Source organism: Barbus barbus (assembly GCF_936440315.1).
Source record: "Barbus barbus genome assembly, chromosome: 23".
In the NCBI taxonomy this organism is placed as follows: Eukaryota; Metazoa; Chordata; class Actinopteri; order Cypriniformes; family Cyprinidae; genus Barbus; species Barbus barbus.
This window is the reverse complement of record NC_136751.1, coordinates 22,884,237-22,904,272: the sequence shown is the minus strand read 5'-3', so window position 1 is coordinate 22,904,272 and position 20,036 is coordinate 22,884,237. Positions and strand designations below refer to the sequence as shown.

The window sequence follows — 20,036 nt, the reverse complement described above, 5'->3', positions numbered from 1 at the left end:
ATTGTCATAAAAACTCTAATTTTATATAAAGAAATTCTTTTAACCCAAAAAGCAAATTATTCTTCTTTAGAACTGGTTCTCTTTAAAATACAAAACTTGTGTAATCCCACGTATCTGTAATTAGATGCACATTTAAAACTGGAATATAATCTAATTTCAGTCACTTGTGTTTCATAAACACAAAAACCTTTTTGGATTACAGTATGCCATAAAAATGTTAAGTTTAATAATTCTAGCTGCTGAAAATGCTATAAACGATCCACCACTTACAGGATCCTCACATGCAATATAGCCTACTAGCCGGGACCAAAAAAAGTTACGGACTGCAGCTTTAAGTACTATGACAACTGGAATAGATAGTAATTATTTAAATAGTTACAAGTAAAACTGGTATGAACAACAAATGAAAAACATACTAAAGAATAACATTCAGAGTATGTGACGTGACATGTGGCCAAGTATGGTTACCCATGCATACTCGGAATTTGTGCTCTGTGTTTAACCCATCCAAAGTGCACACACACATCAGTGAACACACACACACCCCCGGAGCAGTGGGCAGCCATTTATGCTGTGGCGCCCGGGGAGCAGTTGGGGGCTCAAGGGCACCTCAGTCGTGGTATTGAGGGTGGAGAGAGTGCTGTACATTCACTCCCCCCACCTACAATTCCTGCCGGACCTGAGACTCGAACCCGCAATCTACGAGTCCGACTCTCTAACCATTAGGCCACGACTGCCTAGTATGTTTACACAATGATTATCCTATCAGAAACTGAAAAGGTTTCCTCTGTTTTTAAAAGGTTTCACATACAGATAACGTTGTCAAATGTTGTTAAAACAAACTCCGTTCACACAGATGCACAAAAACAACTAAAAATGGTGTATGTGTGCCAGGTCAGTAGTTGGTGATGTCAGTTTGTAAAGAAACTCTATTTGACTAGTAGCAAAGTAATTATACTATTATGTAATGAATATGCAATATATACTGGATGCTAATGGTATAAGTACTATTAATTAAATAAGTATTAGTGCCATATATTAAATATACAACACTTTAGAATAGGGGACACCTATTCACTATTTACGAGTTTTCCCTCAATAAATTCCTAATTTGCTGTTTATTAATAGTTAGTAAGGCAGTTGTTACTTTTAGGTGTGGGGTTGGATTAAGGGATCTAAAATATGGCCATGCAGAATAAGGCACTGATATGTGTTTTATAAGTACTAATAAACAGCTAATATGCTAGTAATATGCATGCAAATAACCAGCTAGTTAATAATAGTGCTGTCAAACGACGATTAAACCCATCCAAAATAGAAGTTTTTGTTTACATAATATATGCGTGTACTGTGTATATTTATTATGTATATATAAATACACACACATGCATGTATATATTTCAGAAAAATATGTTATGTTTATGTATTAAATATATTTATATATAATATAAATCATATGAATATATACATATATTTTCAAAATATATACTGTGTATATATTTATATGTACATAATGAGAACTGTGAGAACTGATCCTTAAAATAAAGTGTTACAAGTCGGTTTAATAAATGTCAAAACAGCTTTCCATACATGAGTTGCCCAAGAACATGATCGTCCTTCAGTGAATGTGAGAACTGGTGCATGTTTGTTCTTCTACAGCCTTGAAAAACATTAAAACGAGGGCTTTGGGAGTACCATGGATTTTGGTCTTTTACAATATGAAGAAAGAAGAATGCTTGTTCCCCTGTTATATGCAATACATTACAGGGATATTTTTTCTCGGCTGCAAGTATTTGACACTGTTGAAATCTGCCTTAATATTTTTAGGTACACATCTGAACCTGTGTTAACATGTTACCTAAGTATTGGGCCTCAGGCTCAGACATTCCTCCCTAAATGAAAACAATGGAAGCTGCTTCCCCACACACTCTCACTGAAAAGGTCCCAAATGTCTTTTACAAATTCAAAACCTCATCTTCAGAGAAATAATCCTAGTTTACAAAATTAGAACACAGACATGCTATTTGTTATGTTTATTAAATTAGTACTTCCTTAGAAATATTGCATATTCATAAATAATGTCTGAAAATTTCTTCACAGTTGTTGAAACTATGCTGAAAGACATTCAAATTCTGATGGCATTTCAAGAATGGACACAAAGCATACAAAAACACAGTACTCCCTCTGTTGGCTGCAAAATTAAAATGTAAAATGATTTATGCATGTTCCAATTACACTTTAAAAATGAATTGGTGAAGCGGTGTGGTATGGAAACTTAAAGCACTTAAAACTTTCTGTCTAATTACTATTTACAAGTAAATGTAGTTGCTGATTAATAGACTATTTCAGCTACACATGGACTGTGTGTTAAATCAATTATACGTACTTATAACTACATGATTTAAAGTGAGAACTTTTAGGTAATCGATTACATCTGTTTGTGCGTTTAGGCTTTGGAGCTTGGTTGATCAAGAGCTTGTGCGTTTCACTTGAAACTAACAGTCATTTTATATAAAGGCATAACTTCCATCTTTCAGACTGAGACCTGTCATGGTTAGACTGGTTGTCTAAGTCATCATTTGCAACCAGTCAAATATACAGCGATAAACGTGCTGGATTTTCATTTAGCCCACAACACATTATCTTACTGCATTTTTTTGAACTGGTGGACAGGAGTTTAATGCCTCATTTAATACCTTCAATGACACCTAACCAGCTTCTGCAGGATTATTCCTCTTAAATGAGCAGGTTAGTTGTCATGAAGGTTTTATGATGATCAGGTGACACAGATCTCATTGGCCCACATTGGGGGCTTGCTGTCATATGGGACAAGTACTCGAGCCTCTGCTCCTGAAGTATTCCCTTCTTCTCCGGTCTCATCTCTTTCTCCTGAATCCGCCACTCCTCCTCTTCCCACCCAACCTGGCTTTTCAAGATCTTCCTGCACAGAGAACGGCTTTTCCAACACTTTCAGAACTCTCCGTACCTAATGGATTTGAGAAGACGACAAAGTCTTAAATGCCGAGTTTTAAGATTATGGACTTTCTGCCATAAAATAACATCACAAGAGAAATTATAAAGATCATAAAAAAAAAAAAAAAATGAACATGAAACATCATAACATTTATAACAACCGTTCAATAATAACATAACTTTAAAAAAAAAAAAAATTATGTCTCTTATGCTGACCAAAAATTGTATTAAAATTTAAAACAACTGTTTTACATTTTGATATATTTTAAAATAAAATTCAGCAGCCATTATTCCAGTCTTCAGTGTCAAGTGATCGTTTCATTATTTTCAAAAAGGTTGTGCTGCTCAATACTTTTGTAAAAACTGTGGTACATTTTTTCATTTTTCTCTGATTAATATGGAGGTAAGATTTATTTAAAAAAATATTTATTTCATTTATTTAAAATAGAATTTTGTGTAAAAGTCTTGTAAAACTGTCACTGTTGATCAACTGAATGTGTCCTTGCTGAATAAAGAATAAATTCTTAAAAAAAAAAAAAAAGCTTACTGACTCCAAACTTTTGAATGATAGTGACAAATGCTAGTAATAGCCCCACCTCTGAGAAGTCACCATTTTCAGCTGCCTCTATTGCATTCTGGGCGATGTAGTTTCTGAGTACCACATATGGGTTGTTGTTGTTCATCACATGTATTCTCTCCTTCTGCAGATCTGTCACATCAACCCCTGACTCACACTCACGAGCAAGCCGCTGCCTTGGGAATTGGATTGAAAATATATGCAAAAGTACATAGTAGCAAAAAACATTAATAAAATAATTCAAAGTGTCCTTTCTGTACCTGTATTTTCTGATCCAGCAGGACCAGTCTTCAGTCTGTTTGGCCCTTAGTTGTTCTGCATTGGTGTCCATCAGCTCCTTCAATCTTGAGAGCCTTTCCAGCTGCCGCGCGACCGTCTTCCTGTCTGAAATCATCTGGAACAGTGCAGGGTTACTCTGAGCCATGGACAGCAGCATTGCAAGTTCACTATATTGAAGGAAAGAAAAGATCACTGAACAGAAATATGCAAATAAAGATATTTGACCATTTCTTTTCCATTTAAAACCATATTATTTTACTTAAACTATAATAGGATTTATTAATATTTTCAAATTCACTTTTATTTTTATATTTTTTCAGTCTTCACGTTACACTTTTTGTTCACAGTTTACATTTTGCTAATTTTATGTGCTTTTGTTATTTAGTGATTTAGTTTTTATTCTTTTAAATTATTTCTATGTCTAGTTTTTTTCATTTATGTCATTTGGTTGTCAAGGCTACAATTTAGAAGTCAAACATTCTATATTTATATTTTATTTTAGTATTTTAGTTTATTTTAATTTCAATTAACAAATACTTTAAAAGATATTGTAAAAGAATGTAATACTTTTAGCTAATAATAACAACAATGATTATTTTAGGCAAATTTGAAGGCCTGCCCAATACATTTTGCTCTCGACAGCAGTCCAAAAATCTACTCCCATCTCAAAGTAGACAGTAGGAACTGTGTGACATTTAGTCAGTGGGTGGTAAACTGATTTTTTTTTAAGAGCGAGAAAAAAGTTCATCTGGGCTTTCTACATAGTAAACTATGCACAACTTTGATCATTATACACCATTAATACATTTTTTGCTGTCAATGTTTCTAAATATATAGACTACTATTCAAAGGTCTGAGGTCAGTTTTTTTTTTTATTTAAACAAAATGAATATAATTTTTCAGCAAGGATGCATTAAACTGATCAAAGGTGATAGTAAAATTAAGCACCAATACCGTTTTCAGCATTGATAATCATAATAAATGTTTCTTGAGCACCAAATAAGAATATTACAATGATTTCTGAAGTATCATGCGACACTGAAGACTGGAGTAATGATTCAAATTCAGCTTTGCCATCACAGGAATAAATTACATTTTAAAATATAGTAAAATATAATTTTACATTGTAATAAGTGTCGCAATATAACGGTTCTTATTGTATTTTTGATTTTTTTTAAAAAGCAGCCTTGGTGAGCATTAGAGATGTGTTTTAAAAACATTTACAATTCTTTCTGTCCATAAAATTCTGAATGGTAGTGTACATGAGAATATTCACAGAGGTGTTACCGTGGATCCATGGTGGGTCTGTTTGCAGCTTTGAGCTCCTCTAGAGAGGCACACTGCTGCAGGATAAGCTCTGCGGCTTGTTTTATAGCCTCACTTTCATCTTCCCCCTCCTGCTGTGTTGGGCAGGAAATCTGACTCAAGCTGCGGAAAGTGTTGGTGAAATCTGCGCCTATGAGGAGGAAAAGGTAGAGAGAAATCAGAGGTATAATCATCTACCATCTGAGAGAATAAGCATCTATTGTCCTGCAATTATCACCGTTTTCTAACACATCAAGACTGACGTTTTACAGAACCATGAGAAACACAATAGCTCCAGGATGATTGTTACACTATCTTCATACCTGTGTTGTGCATGGTCTGCATAAATTCTGTGATGAGCATCTCGTCCTCTGGTTCCTCTATCCTCAGCAGACCCAGTTTCTTCCTCATGTTGCTCAGATAGAAGCCATTGTAAAGAGGCAGATACTCATCCAGCACCTGTTCGGCCCTGTCCGGAGGTAGATCAGGTACCAGGGCATCAGCGAGCCGAGCTAAATTCCAGCGGCAGATGGCTGGCTGGGCTTGGTAAGAATATCGCCCTGAAGTATCGGAGGCATTACAGATGAAATCTGGATCAAAACTAGAAGAACAAAAAAGGAAATTAATGTTCATGAATGATTGTTCATTAATGCAAATGACTGCTGAATAGTCGGAATAACATTTGAGGTTTATGTCAGACTTTACCGGTCCATGAAGCCGAAAGGCCCATAGTCCAAAGTCAGGCCCAGGATGCTCATGTTATCAGTATTGAGGACTCCATGACAGAAACCCACACACTGCCACTGAGCCACCAGCCTCGCTGTTCGTAAAGTCACCTAGTAATAAAATAAATTGGTAAAACTTTATTTTAAGGTGTCCTTGTTACATGTACTTAATATTATAATAACAATAAATTATGCATAATTACATGCAAGTAACCCCAAATCAAACCCCAACTCTAACCCTAACCATATAGTAAATAGATGTAGTTAATTAATATTACTCAGTACTTAAGTGAATAATTACACTGTAACAAGGACACCTTAAAATAAAGTGTAACCAAAAAATGACATTCAAGTGCACATAGAAAAGCACAATAAAGATGCAGTTACTAATCAAAAGGAATATTACAAATCAAACAAGTATTCAGAACAAGTGCACACATCTGTTCCCATTATATCCTGTCAAAACTGCAATAAATAAATATTTAGTAGAAAATGCAATAAGAATTTAAATATTGTGTATTTTCCCTCATTAGTAAGTCACAAATAAATTTAAATGTACAATAGTATAAGAAAATGTAATTTTTATTTATATTAGCTAATTTAATCACTGCACAGTGCTAATGTGCTCTAATATAGTCTTAGTGGATAAGAAGCTAAATCTGATGATAGTAGCCTGCCAAAGTCACTCTGGTAAATAAGGTCATTGAGGATAAGATGATGATTGAATACCAACAAGCAACTGCAGGAACTAAAAATAAAAAAAAATGGTCTGGTGTTTCAATGGATCAATACCACAGCTGTAGCACTGATATTATTAAAAGCAATGAATAGATCTCAGTCTACCTCTCTGAAGAAAGCAGTATTCCTCTCAATGCGGTCTGAGTGATTCTGATGGATCTCTGGGTAGAAGGTCTCAATTACATAATCCAACATTTGGGTTCTGATCTCATCGTGGCCATAGCTGGGACCTTGGCGGCCAGTGAACTCATCAGCTCGTTTGAAGATCTCAAATGATCCAAACCTACATCAAGGGTCAGGTCAACACATTAACATCTAGAACAATGACAGCAAGCCCTTAAAGACCTTTTCAAGTGACATTATTTCACTGATAGATATAAAAACTGAAGTACAAATCAAGGTCAAAAAGAGATAGTTGAGACTTGTTGTTAATGTTAGCTAAAACTACTTTTTTTCAGTCATTTAATTAAAAAAGTAAAACTGAAAAGTAAGCTGAAATTAAATAAAACATGAATATTTGATGAAAAACCTTAAATGACAATTAGAAAATTTTCTTTGAATACTAACTAAAAATAAGTTGAAGAACTAAAATTACTCAATATAAATATTTAAAATATATATATAAAAATAACAAAAGCCCATAAAATTGCTCAAACTTAAAAATATTAAAAATAGAAAAACTAAACTAAATAAATGCATAAATATTAATAAATACTATAATAGTACATAAATAATACTAAACTAACACTTATAGGAACAAAAAACAACATAAGGCTACCTAATAAAGCTGGGAGCAATGCGTGACACCACAGAGCATCTTTCCATGTGTGGATTGCCATCATAGTAGATATCCCTCATGACTCGTGAATCTGACGTCACAACCGATCCTGCTCTCGTGGTCGGGACACCCAAGGCAAAAACTGCCTCACTACACAGGAACTCACGTATGCTGGAGCGCAAAACCTTTCGCCCATCTGCCTGCCTAAAAAACACAAAGGACAAAAATTGGACAAAGATCTTAAGGAAATAAAAGAAAAGTGGAATTGGCATCTCCAGAATGATCATTTTAAATGCGAGCAATAAATGAGAATAGCACAACATGATGTGGCACATAACATGTAGCAGTGAAAATGCAGTAGCAGGCCTGTTACCTAGAGTATGGTGTCAGTCCAGCACCCTTCACCTGGATCTCCCAGCGTCCAGTGGGATTCTCATGCAGTAACTCAGGGCTCTGATCCACCGGGGCTTTCACTTCTCCCAGATAACATGCAGCTCCATCCCCAAGCTGGCCTGCAAACTGTCCAAACTGGTGTCCGCAGTAGCAGTGGGCAGCAGGCTCTGATCCTGGCATCACTTTAGACCCACTGAGATACTCTGGGCCCAGTGGATCCTCCAGAACCTCATTAGCATCAAGACCCAGCAGTGCCAGAGCTGGACCTGAGACTGTCACAAACTTTGGGTTCTTCAGAGGGGTGGGTTGGACTCTAGAGAAGCAGGCCCCCCGGACCTGTCGGACCCCTGGTTCGGTAGACGGGTCCAGTGGAAGTTTTTTAAGAGCAACATTGTCAAACTCCAGTCGTTCAAGACAACAGCGGCCTGTGTTTATGCCCATGTCGTCCATCCCAGCATGTGATAGCGATCTACGCAAAATAAAACCGGAACATGAGATATAAAGCCGCGCTAAACGCCATCCAGCGGAAGCCATTCACATCGCACTTATGTCTAACAAAGCTTGTTATTTAAGGAGACTAGGAAAAAGTGACAGTCATCCTTACGTAACTGCAAAGAAAGAACCACCAAGCTGTTCTCGTCTGCCCACGGAAATCTGGTCCGTCGTTGTTTTTGTTCCCCCTAGAAACAAACACACAGGTTTCGAACAGACATTTACTCAGTCCCCATTTACTTTAACCGAAAAGTGAATATATATATATAGCATTTAGCTTTGACTATATTCACAAAATAGAATGGCCATGTAGATGTAATTTAAATAAATGTGCAAACCATGCTTCTGAATGTTGAGGAAAAGCACCAAATCAATTACTGGTGATGATACTTCACTGATATAACTTAGCTGTGAAACAATATGTCGTTATCATACATTAATCTTCTGGAAGTCCGAACAAAAACATTTCATACCTGGAAGACTTGGGAAATGTCATCTCATTGCTGTTTTTGTTTATTTGTGAATTTAAACCAGTGATTCCCAAACGTTTTTGTCAGCCAAACTCCTTTGAAAAATATTTACTTGGAATATAACTTACCTGATGAAAAACAAACAAACAAACAAACAAACAAACAAAAACAGCTAAAACCCGCCTAAGCTTGAAAAGTGGGTGGAGGGATGTAGGCTAATTGCTTTACACACTGAGGAAGGCTTAGTATTCAAGTATTAAAATTATTTTTATTAGACATTTTCATGATTTAATTATTTTTTTTTATCAATTCAAAAACCCACTTAAATTTTTGCATTAAGACTAGTGGTAATCCTTGTGTAATAGGCTATAATGTAATGTTTAATTGATTTTAAGAAATTGACATAAAAATGGATTATAATTTCTTTGCTTTTTTATATCAATATGGTACGTTTATTAGTAAGTTTAAAATAAATTAGACCAAAAAGTATCTAAAAATTTGTCAGAATAGATTACCTAAAATGAGTAACCTAGATTACGCTACTAAATACAATTTTCATCATGTAATCTAGTCAGTCACGGACTACAATTTCTAAGTGATCTACCCAGCAGTGTGAGTATATGCACACTTTATGCATTAAAGTACTTACTGAAGATATGAAAGACAAATATAACAGGTTGGAAAATTTATTTAAGATTTTAATATATGAGACATATTTGAGTATTAGCTTCTTGAAAATGAAGGGCAAAAATTATAGCACTAACAAAAGTGTGACCATTTATTCCCCTTTTCCACAGTTAACAATGGTTAGAAAAAAAAGCCATTGGAGCAGTAAAGCTAAAGGATGCACAAAGAGATGCCTCAAATACTCCTGACAATGTCTTTTCTCACCCAACAAGTGCAGCAGATTTAGATGATCAAAAAGTAAAACTGCATGAAGTTAACAGGAAGACAGAGTTTTAGTTTTCAGGAAGACAGCGACAGAACTAGACTACTGGGTCACTGGATCAGTATTAAAAAACATTGTATTAAACGAATCAGTCAACCTGGGGTGCGTTTCCCAAAAACAACAATGGTCACAATGATGCTTTTGGGAAACGCACCCGTTTAATAAGTTTTCAACCACCTTGATCCATTACGATCAAATATAAATGCAGGAACTGTTATAATCATTAAGCACCATGGCACTGACAAATATCTCGGAATGCTAATATATATTTTAAACCATTACAATATGTTGTAAAAATTCTAATTAAATAATCCCAACAAGCCATCTACACAAGGAATCATGCAGATACATCCATATAGTCATTTCCTTCTCCAGCATACCTGTAAATGCACAAGGCATGCATGCAAAGCTTTAATCACATCTTAATTTGAGCCCCACAATAGTTCAAAACAGAGCATTTCCCATTCAGCATCTAAACATTTAAAAGAACAACAGAAGGCATTAGCATTCCCCACAACACTCAAATGTTATGTGCTTCAGATGTGCCTGTGACCTAGATGCCACATTTAAAATGGATTTCAGTCACCCTATAAGACCACTATAAGACAGTTGTAAAAAGCTACATGGAAAAACAAAGTCAAGATATGAAGAAGCAGTTCCAGTAGTATAAGGCTTTAAGCACACAGACAGCAGAAACACTCCCACCTTTCCATCCATATAAAACAAGATTCCCAAATTGTGCCCTGATGGCCCATGCTATTGTTTTTTTTTTTTTTTTCTTGTCAACTTTACCTTCTTTAATGGTTCTCTACACTTACAGTTTCAAGTCATTTTGATGGTCACATGTGATGCATGATTTGAGTTAGTGGTGAATTATGATTAAGAAAGATTAAACAGAAAAAGATCACATATGTTAGAGTATAACCATACTGTAAGCATAAACATTAAGTTTGTTTCCAGTTTAGTGAAATTAACCTTTAGGCAACTCAGCTTCTATGAATAGTAGCAAAAGAGAGTAATGAAAATACTTTATTTCAGGGGAAAAGCTGATAATTTCATTAAATTAATTTGATCTCTTATCTTACAACAAAATATTGCATAAAAACAATGCAGCTTGTCTAATTAATTGCATAATTCACTAATTCCAGAAACTTCCCATTAGCATGAACCAGTTATGAAACTGTGTGAGAGAAACGGAGGACTCCAGATTTAACAGTACCCATTTATTATGACCATATGGAGCAAGAGCAAAACACCCTGACCAGTCTCTGTTCCTTTCAGCCCTTTCCAGGTCATGTGGTAGGAGGCACTTGATAGCTAGCATGGGCAAAGTTTATGTTGGGCTTATCAGGTAACTAGAAAAACCAAGCAACCATGCTTCCCTCCCATTACTGGATGTGACTTGAATCTCTTAAACACCATGTGCGGTTGTTTCAGTTCCACTCATTTCAAGTCTTTTTATCAGAAACATACAAATTCAATCAGTGAAACCAACAATACTTTGGTCGTAATAATTTCCCCGATGTACATTATGTGTATTTATCATCAAATTATACTTAGTTTCAATCAAACCTGAGTAATGCTTTTCTTCACAAATGGTCCTATTGCGCAATTCAGGTTTTAAAAATTAATTCTGGGATACTGTTCAATTAATAAAAAAGGTGGCTTTATCATTCATTCTTAATGAACTACAGATTAGGTTGCAGATTAAAATGTTGACTCTCAGGGAATAACAATACTGGACTGCTGAACACCACCTGCTGGGAGACAAAATGCATCAACCATTTACAGGAGCCAACCAAGAGTAAATCACAGCAAAATAAAACTTCAGTTGAATGATTAGGTGGGAAATCCCGCTGCAGCTAATTTCCTAGTAGGTCATACTATGAGAATGAGGAAAACGGGAAAGAAAGCATGGTCCGATTTCTTTGGCAGTACAGCTCTGTGTCCACAGAGTGGATGGACAGAGGGTTGAGGAGGTAGAGAGCTAGTCAAAAGCTTCCACCCATATTGTTTATTTCATATGGGATGGAGACGATGTTCCTAATGGATTTTTTACGATTCCTCTAAATTTCACCCAACCACCATCCTGTAGTTAAGGCTATTGGTGTTCAGTGTGACATCCTGATCTCACTGCTGAAAAGTCTGTGCCGATAAAAGAAGGGTCAAACGGAAGGTGTTCGTATATTTTCAAGCAACGATTGGACTGTCGGTAAGGCTGTCGGTAAGGAGAGTAACACCCTCCCCACACCCTTGCTGGCACGGAAGCAGGCATAACCCAGAAGCCCCCACATGGCTCCTTTCAACACGTTGCGTACTACCCAGCCAAAGCGAGATGGTGGAGCCACGCTAAAAGGAAAAGAAAAAGATTTTTGGCATGATATATCTGGTACTATTAGATACCAAAGTACATGCAGCTGTGTCGGTACGTACCTCATTATCTCATGAATATTGAGCTCTTCATCCCAGTTCCTCTCAATACCAGGAACATGACCCATCCCGACCACTCCGACCACCACAGCAGGCACTTCTGCAGAAAAAAAAAAAGGAAGCGTCTAAACACTGAACACTGTGAGTCTTCCAAAGTCAAGGTGTAACAGAAGTACTTTCTGAAGTTTCATTTAGCGGTAACACTTTAGAATAAGGTTCCATTTATTAACATTAATGTATTAACTAACATGAACAATTAATTTATTACACTATTTATTAAACTTTGTTAATGTTAGTTAATGAAAATACAGTTGTTCATTGTTTACTCATGTTAGTTCACACTACATTAATGTTAACAAACACAACTTGTGATTTTAATAATGCATCAGTAAATGCTGAAATTAACATTAAGATTAATAAATGCTGTAGAAGTATTGTTCATTCTTAGTTCATGTTTACTAATGTTGCACAGCAATTACAACTGGATACTTTCTTACTGAGGTGAGGTATGAGAGCAGGCATATTTTTGTCTGTTCTTACACAGAATTTTGAGCAGGCACAGAGCAATCTTGACTCATACTACATACTGTTTGTAAAAGATATTTATTAATCAAAATATGAATTAAGTATAATCACTGTGAATAAAGCCCTTTGTGTATGAAGTTGTTCTACTATTAGTATTAAAAAAGCCCTCTAACACTAGCTTTCTCTGTTCTTTTTCAATTCTATCTACTTGTTTTCTTTTCATGCATTATAAAAAAAGACTCTCCAACACTAGTGTTTCCTATTCTTTCTACTATTCTAAATTCAATATTCTAAAAAAAAAAAAAAAAAACACCTTGCTACATGTACTGCGCCTTAGGCTAACCAAGACTTGTCATAGAATTTGCATATTATTGCTCTTTTGTTGGTTTTAATTGCTTCTATTGTCCTCATTTGTAAGTCGCTTTGGATAAAAGCGTCTAATAAATAAATATAAATGTAACATTTTATTTCAGCAATAATAAAAAGTGATTCTAATTATTTTTGTTTAGGTTTTAGTTAAAGCTACAGACCACAGTCCACCCAAACTGGAAAATTCTGTCATAATTTACTCATCCTCGTGTCTTCCCAAACTTCCCAACTTAAAAGAAGATATGCTGGCAACCAAACATGGACAAAAATACAATGGAAGTCAATGTGAACCGAAATGGTTTGGTTAGCAACATTATGTATTCCAAGAAAAAAAAAAAAAAAAAAGTCATGACATGAGGGTGAGTAAATTACATAATTATCATTTTTGGGTGAACTACCCCTTTATATTAAACACACTGCGCATATCAGAATAGGTATTTTTAAATTCAAGAAATTTCCCTACTTCAAAACAGTATCACTATCACTTCACAGCAGAGCAGTGGAAAAGACTGCGGCATGCAGTACTTACTCTCAGCATTAGAAGGCGCCTCCACACAGCACGCTGCTTGTCTAAGTGTGTGTGTGAGGTAGATGTCTCGTTCTACAACAATAGTGCGGTGGAGGGCTGGAAACTCGCCAATCATTTCTGACATGGTCTGCTCCAGAAGATCCTTTTGTTTACACTTTTCAACATCCTCCTTGCTGATAAGAGCAAAAACACATACCAAAATCAGATTCATGTAAATTTCAACCATACAAGAACATGTCCAGGCCATATTTTAGCCAGGGTAAGAAATAAACCGGTTTAGAATCCTGTATTTAGGACCAATGCTTGAACAACAATTATTGTTTTCAAACTAATGGTCCTAAATAAAGGCTTCATTAAGCTTGTTGGAATTTCATGCTTAATTTAAGGCATGAAACCTCACCGCCCCAATTCTCATTAATGTAATGTAAGAAAAAAACCCTCATCATTAGTGCAAGGCTTTACTACAAACAATCTAAAGAACTGTAATACATGATTTATTTTGTGATGTACTTATACACCATAGTAGAATTTGCTGCACTGCCTTTATGCAGACTTTAAAAAAAAACTTAACTATAAAATATGAAGGTTTTCAATCAATTCAATTAGTTTTTATGTTTTTTTAAATATTGAATAAACAATAAATGTTAAATAACATTAAATCACAAACAACTGTATGCCCTCAAATAAAATAAAGACGTTACTGTGACAGAAGAAATCAGTGCCTTCAGAACTTTTATATATTTATTATACGTTAAATTATTATGTGGTTTATTTCTTACCACTGAACATAAGCTTATTGCTTCTAGCCCACAGCTATCCATTTTGCAAAACTTTTTATGTACCCATGCAGACTTGCATATTTGGCCGTCGTTCTTGCCTCATTTTTAAGACACCATATGAAGTTATAGATTCTAAGAAACTTCTTAAAAACATCAAGGAGTGATAAATGTGCATATAAAGACAAAGTGGTGTAGACTTGTACCTGATGGGGTCAGAGAGGAAGCACAGGCCCCAGGCCAGACGAGCCTTCTGCCACAGGCTGAGAGCAGCTATTGCACGCTTAAAGGTTACTGGAATGGGCCGATCCCCAAGATGAAATTTACAGAAGGGCACTTTTCCTGCCTGCATTGGGTAAAACAGTAGGAAATGCATATTTTATTTATGCAGATCAGTCTTTTCTGTGACATGCACTGTGGTGTCCACAGGTTTCATGTTTCGAGACTATGTGCATTTATTGTTCTTTGATAATTGGTGACATCTGCTGGGAGTCAGAAGCGAGTGCATGAGTTACAGTGCATGTCAGGACCATGAGGACTGCATAAGTGAGCGAGAACATGTGCAATCACACTGACCTCCTTAAAGGCTTCTCTAAACTCTCCTCCGGGGGCCATGCCCAGCTGTTCTGTAATGTGAGCCGAGACTTTGAGCAGCAATATCTGCATGAGGCCAGACATCACTCCATTCTGACATGAGAAATGAGAAAAAACAGAGGGTAGAAATGAGATTAGACTAGTAACATGTCGATAAATTAATGCAAAGGAATGTGTTTGACCATACTACAGCTATGTCATGGCTGACCTGTTTAATGGCCTGCTGGACCTTCTCAAAGTTAATGTCTTTAGCCTCTTTTAGCAGCGTTTTCTCATCCATCTTAAGCATGGACACTCTATACTGGCATAGCTCCACCACCACCACATCTGGCTGAACCGCTCGGATCGTCTGAAACAGAGTGCACAGTATCAAAACAGCATTTGATCAATCAGTAGACCAGATGTTAGTCCATAAAAAGAGAAAGTAAGTTCTTACAGTGGCAACATCCTTCTTGCTGCTGTCGCTGAAGTGGGCAGTACCAACCAGGTACACAATACTGCCCTCAGGTGTGGTGAGACGAGTCACGGTGTCCGGCAGATCTGGCTCCGTCTGTCGGCGCTGGGTACGCACTTGCCACAACACTTCCACTGCCTCAGAGTCCGCTAAATAGACAAAAAATATTTTCAAGATCAAAACAAATATTATTTATCTCAAGAAAATAAGAGGTGGAGCAAGAAGACTTCTTATTATATACACGTTATAGTCACAGTAGAGGCATAGCTACCAGAAAATATTTTTAGAGAACTAGTTTCAGCACTGAAAATCAGAAATGGAAATGGAAAATGAGTCGCAAACAAAACTATGTAAATAGTTTTCTTTCCATATGAAATCAATCAAAAGAAAACGTTGCATTTAAACCAGACAGCAATGGAAAGAGCAGTCATGTGATCTGCTTTTCAAGCACTACTGAAGCACAAACATACGAAGGATGAGCTTTAGAAAAAATATATATGTTTTGAACCTTTGTGGTGGTGTGGCATTTGGAAAAAGATGAAAACTTGAAATAGTTAAATTGGCTTAATTTTCTAACTTAGATGAACTAAACTCGTTAGTTTAGCACTTAAACGTGCACTGGACCAATGCTATTACTGTTAACAAAAGCTAAACTGAAAAAACATTTAAACAAAACTTGGGGGGGGGGGGGAACTAAAAACATAAGTGGGAAAATAGAAACTAAAATAAATTGACTCTAGAAAGTTTTTGAAACATGGCATATTATTAAAGTTTCACAACCATCCTGCATTAAAAATGAAAATGCCACAAGACAGCAATAATACTAGATGGTGCTGATACACTTAATATGGTTAATTAACATTTTAATTATACCAGTTAGCAAAGTTGGTAGCTCTAAAATACTATAACTTAATTAACATTTTAATTATACCAGTTAGCAAAGTTGGTAGCTCTAAAATACTATAACTTAATTAACATTTTAATTATACCAGTTAGCAAAGTTGGTAGCTCTAAAATACTATAACTTAATTAACATTTTAATTATACCAGTTAGCACAAAGTTGGTAGCTCTAAAATACTATAACTAAAAACGAAATGAAATTAGAAAAATTAGGAAAAACTACCAATTAAACCAAACCTGAAAAGACAAATTTCATTAATATTTATTCATATTAGTTAATTAATAAAACATTCAAAATTCTAATAACCCTGCACTGAACAATGAAAGTTTTGAAATGATACTATGACACCTTTGCCAATAAGATTCATTTTGAGGACTACATACACAGCACCATTTCTTACAAAATCATATAAAAGAATTTGTAAACTTTAAATCAGAGATTACTTACAGAGTCCAAGAGGAAATGGAGGTTGTGTATCATCTTCTGCTTGGCCAACGGAGTCATCCTAAAAACAAAAATGATTATAATCTACATATTTCTTTACATGAACATTCTGAAAATGTACACAAAACAGGTGCGAACAAGCACTGCGAAGGTTGAGCGAATGATATCTTGAGCAGTTTAAAGCTTCAGTAAAACAATGAATGCTGTGCATATTTCTTTATCGTGGGAAAAGCCCACCTAAACAAACAAAAGATGATTTTCCAATACTTTCAATACCCACAAGAAGGCAATAAAGAGACTTTATGTACACTAAACAAGAATGAAAGTGAATGAAAAGCACAGGAAAGTGAATCACTGAACCACAACAGATGCCATTTCAATTTAGCGGCACGTGTTCATGATCTTTAAGAGTTATAGAAAAAAATCCATCACGATGAAATTAAATCAGTTAATAAATACTTCTAGTTCTCATCCTGCCAAAGACAAAACAAAACATACAAGCTCTTAATTCTATACCTCTGAGTTGTTGTCCTGATCCATTGTGCGCTGTTCAGTAAAACCTCAACCTGAAATAAAAGATCATACGAGTCAGACACAAAAACAACCCACATAATATGACTCCACCAAATGGCACTGAGACATTCAACAGATTTGAAGAGTTTTGGAAGGCTGTGTACTGGCCTGTTGGAAATATACACTAAACCAGACACTGTTTAATTAAAGGATTTCAACTCTTCTGACTTGTGCAGTTGGGTTGGTTGAGTAAAGTGAGTCATCAGACTTGATTATCAGCCTGCCATCTTGCCTTGTGCAATTACACCACGTATACTTTTCGAACTGCTGTGATTCCAGCACAACAGGATTAGTTTTTGTTTTAATGAGGGTTCAGATCTGATAACAGTCTTTTTAAGCTGCACAACAAAGCGTTTTATGTTGACCATGTAACAGATCTAATCATACAGAAGGCAACCTGCTGTCATCAGACCACCTGGTTAGCACACCAAACTCAATTCAGACAGCTTACAGTTTCTAGCTTTTAAAATGCTTTTGCAAGAAGTTAAATTTCATAGAAAAGCCGAGCGCATTTTAAACTGAAGTTATAAACAGTCAGTCCAAACAGAAGGCAAAACTAAACCGCAAACTCTGATGGACTAGCTGCAATCTCAGCCACCACTTCGAAAAAGCAGCAAATATAGAAATATCCCTTACATTTGACTTGGCAGACAGCTTGCCCACTCTTCCCACGAAAGTAACGAATCGGATCGGACAGTCAGTTGTAGTGAGGGTCGGATGATTCTTGACAAGGTAGTTCGGCTACAGGCTAACTGCGCACACATCCACGCAGCTGTTAGCTGATGCTATGCTAATAAAAGCTAACCCCCTTTAAAAACTTTAAAGAAGTAACCAACGATAAGTTACTTATTTTGGCACGCCGTGGCGATTATAATATTGCCTTTTATCATAGAGATATTTAAAGAATACTAAAACTACCACCTTGATTGTAGTTTATTTGCTAGCTTCGGCAAAAATGAAATGATTAAAGTTAGAGCTACAGTCAGTCAGCTGCTTGCGTGAAGTGACTCTGAAGCGCCGCCCGTTATTGCAATGCTTTCTGGGTAATGTAGTATATAGGATGATAGCGACAGAGGCCGTGTAAACAGATGATTTTAAAGGTTTATACTTAAAGTAGGAAGTATAATTTAAATATCACCCCGCTAATCTGTTTTAAAAGGAACTATTGTAATGCAAATTGTATCTTTTGTAAGTTTCATATGCTTAGCTACATTGTAACAAAAAAGTTACAAAGTAGGCCTCGATGTAACATTACTTTATCTCATGTCTGTGCTTTCTGAAACAAAAGGTGGTTAAAATCTGCAAAAAGTTGAAAAAACCTGAAGTAGATCATTTATCTTACGTTTAAAACAATTACACTGGTGTTTATTATAGTAACTGAGGACAAAGTTTGAAAAAAAAAAGTGAATTGTTTATTATGGTAACTACAATTCATTAACCTGGTGATGGCCGCCGTCAAACAATGACCAAGCCCAAATGCAAAAAAAAAAAAATGATTCATAGCCAAGGTGTTTCTTTTTGGCCAAAAAGCATGGCTGCTCCTCTGAATTCTGTTAACAGAGCTTATGTAGGACTGTTACAGAGACAGGTGGGATTTCTCATCATACTTGTTTCAGTGTTTTTGTGAGGTAGTAAGCATTTTATGCATGATATAAAAATTGCTTACAGCATCTTACAACATTGTGAACTTTATACACCTTTTTCTGAGGTTCACCTATAACAGAAATATCTCATCAAACATACACATTAGAGAGAGGCTAAAAAAAGATAAAGGGCTGACCTATACAAGACAGACTAGGTGATTCTAACTCACGTAAATGATGTAACATGCAGTATACAACTCGTGATAATCTAACATTTTCTCTTTTTTAGCATAGATTAATTTATTTCTCTAAGCAGGTTACTTGGTTGAAATGCTGCAATTCCATAAATATACACATATTAAACACAAACATTTGTGGCACAAAAATAGAAAAAAAAAAATGAAATGGTGCTACAAAACAAATATTAATTTACAGTGTTTCCTCTAAATGCAAGAACAAAACAAATAAGGTAACATGGCCATGAACTACCTTGTCTAACCCCATTTTAACATGTTGGATCAAAGACTGAATGCCATTAAGATTTTCAAGTTTGAGATTAGCACCCATAATACCATCAAATTATATTCACATCTAAAAAAAATTCAAGCCTGGAAAATCAGGTGTGGTTCCTTCCCCTCTAATGGTACTGTCATTCATGATCTGTGTTCCCTGTATCACACTATCATAATCAAAATATTGCACTTGGATGCATGATATGTGCTAGAAAAACAGTGAGCTGCAGCAGCTATCTCTAATATCAATCTCATGCCTTGTGGTTAGAGGTGCTCTTGCATTCTAAATGTGCGCTTCTTGTATTCACTCACAATCATATAAGTGTATTTTGGCAGGGCATTTGTTATACTTCACCACAAAATGCATAAGTGAATATCAAAGGTTTTAACTAGGATTTACAAAGGTGGAATAACACACAAACTGTTTCTGATGGTGATTTAGGTATCAAAAGCATGTTTTATGAATCCTCTTTAGTTTGAAAATGTCCAGCTGAAGAAGCTGAAATCTTTCCGTCTCAACTCTGTCTGTTCAAAAAAACTGGTATAAGGATCCATATTTCTTTTGACGGACGATCCAGAGTTGAATGTCTTTAAGCACTTGACCCAAAGACCCAGTGTGTTACAGTCTCATTAAATAAGTGCACCAGAGGTGTGTGGATGAACATG

General features: G+C 35.7%; 2 protein-coding genes across 4 annotated transcripts; both read right to left on the bottom strand.

Moving 5' to 3' along the window:
* Positions 1-2,018: 2,018 nt before the first annotated feature.
* Positions 2,019-8,450, bottom strand: LOC306842822 (protein adenylyltransferase SelO-1, mitochondrial-like). Of its 3 annotated transcripts, none has more exons than XM_079373914.1 (10): positions 8,373-8,450; positions 7,749-8,237; positions 7,376-7,579; positions 6,703-6,880; positions 5,840-5,970; positions 5,458-5,735; positions 5,117-5,285; positions 3,811-3,996; positions 3,570-3,726; positions 2,019-2,986 (listed from the first exon to the last, which is right to left on the bottom strand). In XM_079373914.1, exons 2-10 carry the CDS (start codon positions 8,216-8,218, stop codon positions 2,777-2,779), a joined length of 1,983 nt encoding a protein of 660 aa, XP_079230040.1. In that variant the 5' UTR covers positions 8,219-8,237; positions 8,373-8,450; the 3' UTR covers positions 2,019-2,776. The 3 variants fall into 3 exon arrangements, with proteins under 3 accessions (XP_079230040.1, XP_079230041.1, XP_079230039.1); XM_079373915.1 differs by having other exon boundaries at positions 8,378-8,423; XM_079373913.1 differs by having other exon boundaries at positions 7,749-8,405.
* A 1,332-nt stretch (positions 8,451-9,782) lies between these two features.
* On the bottom strand, positions 9,783-18,306 carry LOC306842830 (traB domain-containing protein-like). The gene is made up of 10 exons (XM_079373924.1): positions 17,912-18,306; positions 17,219-17,268; positions 16,706-16,763; positions 15,339-15,505; positions 15,111-15,251; positions 14,885-14,995; positions 14,515-14,654; positions 13,533-13,705; positions 12,113-12,209; positions 9,783-12,028 (listed from the first exon to the last, which is right to left on the bottom strand). The coding sequence occupies exons 2-10, from the start codon at positions 17,240-17,242 to the stop codon at positions 11,845-11,847; spliced, it is 1,095 nt and encodes a 364-aa protein (XP_079230050.1). The 5' UTR covers positions 17,243-17,268; positions 17,912-18,306; the 3' UTR covers positions 9,783-11,844.
* Between the last annotated feature and the right edge of the window lie 1,730 nt (positions 18,307-20,036).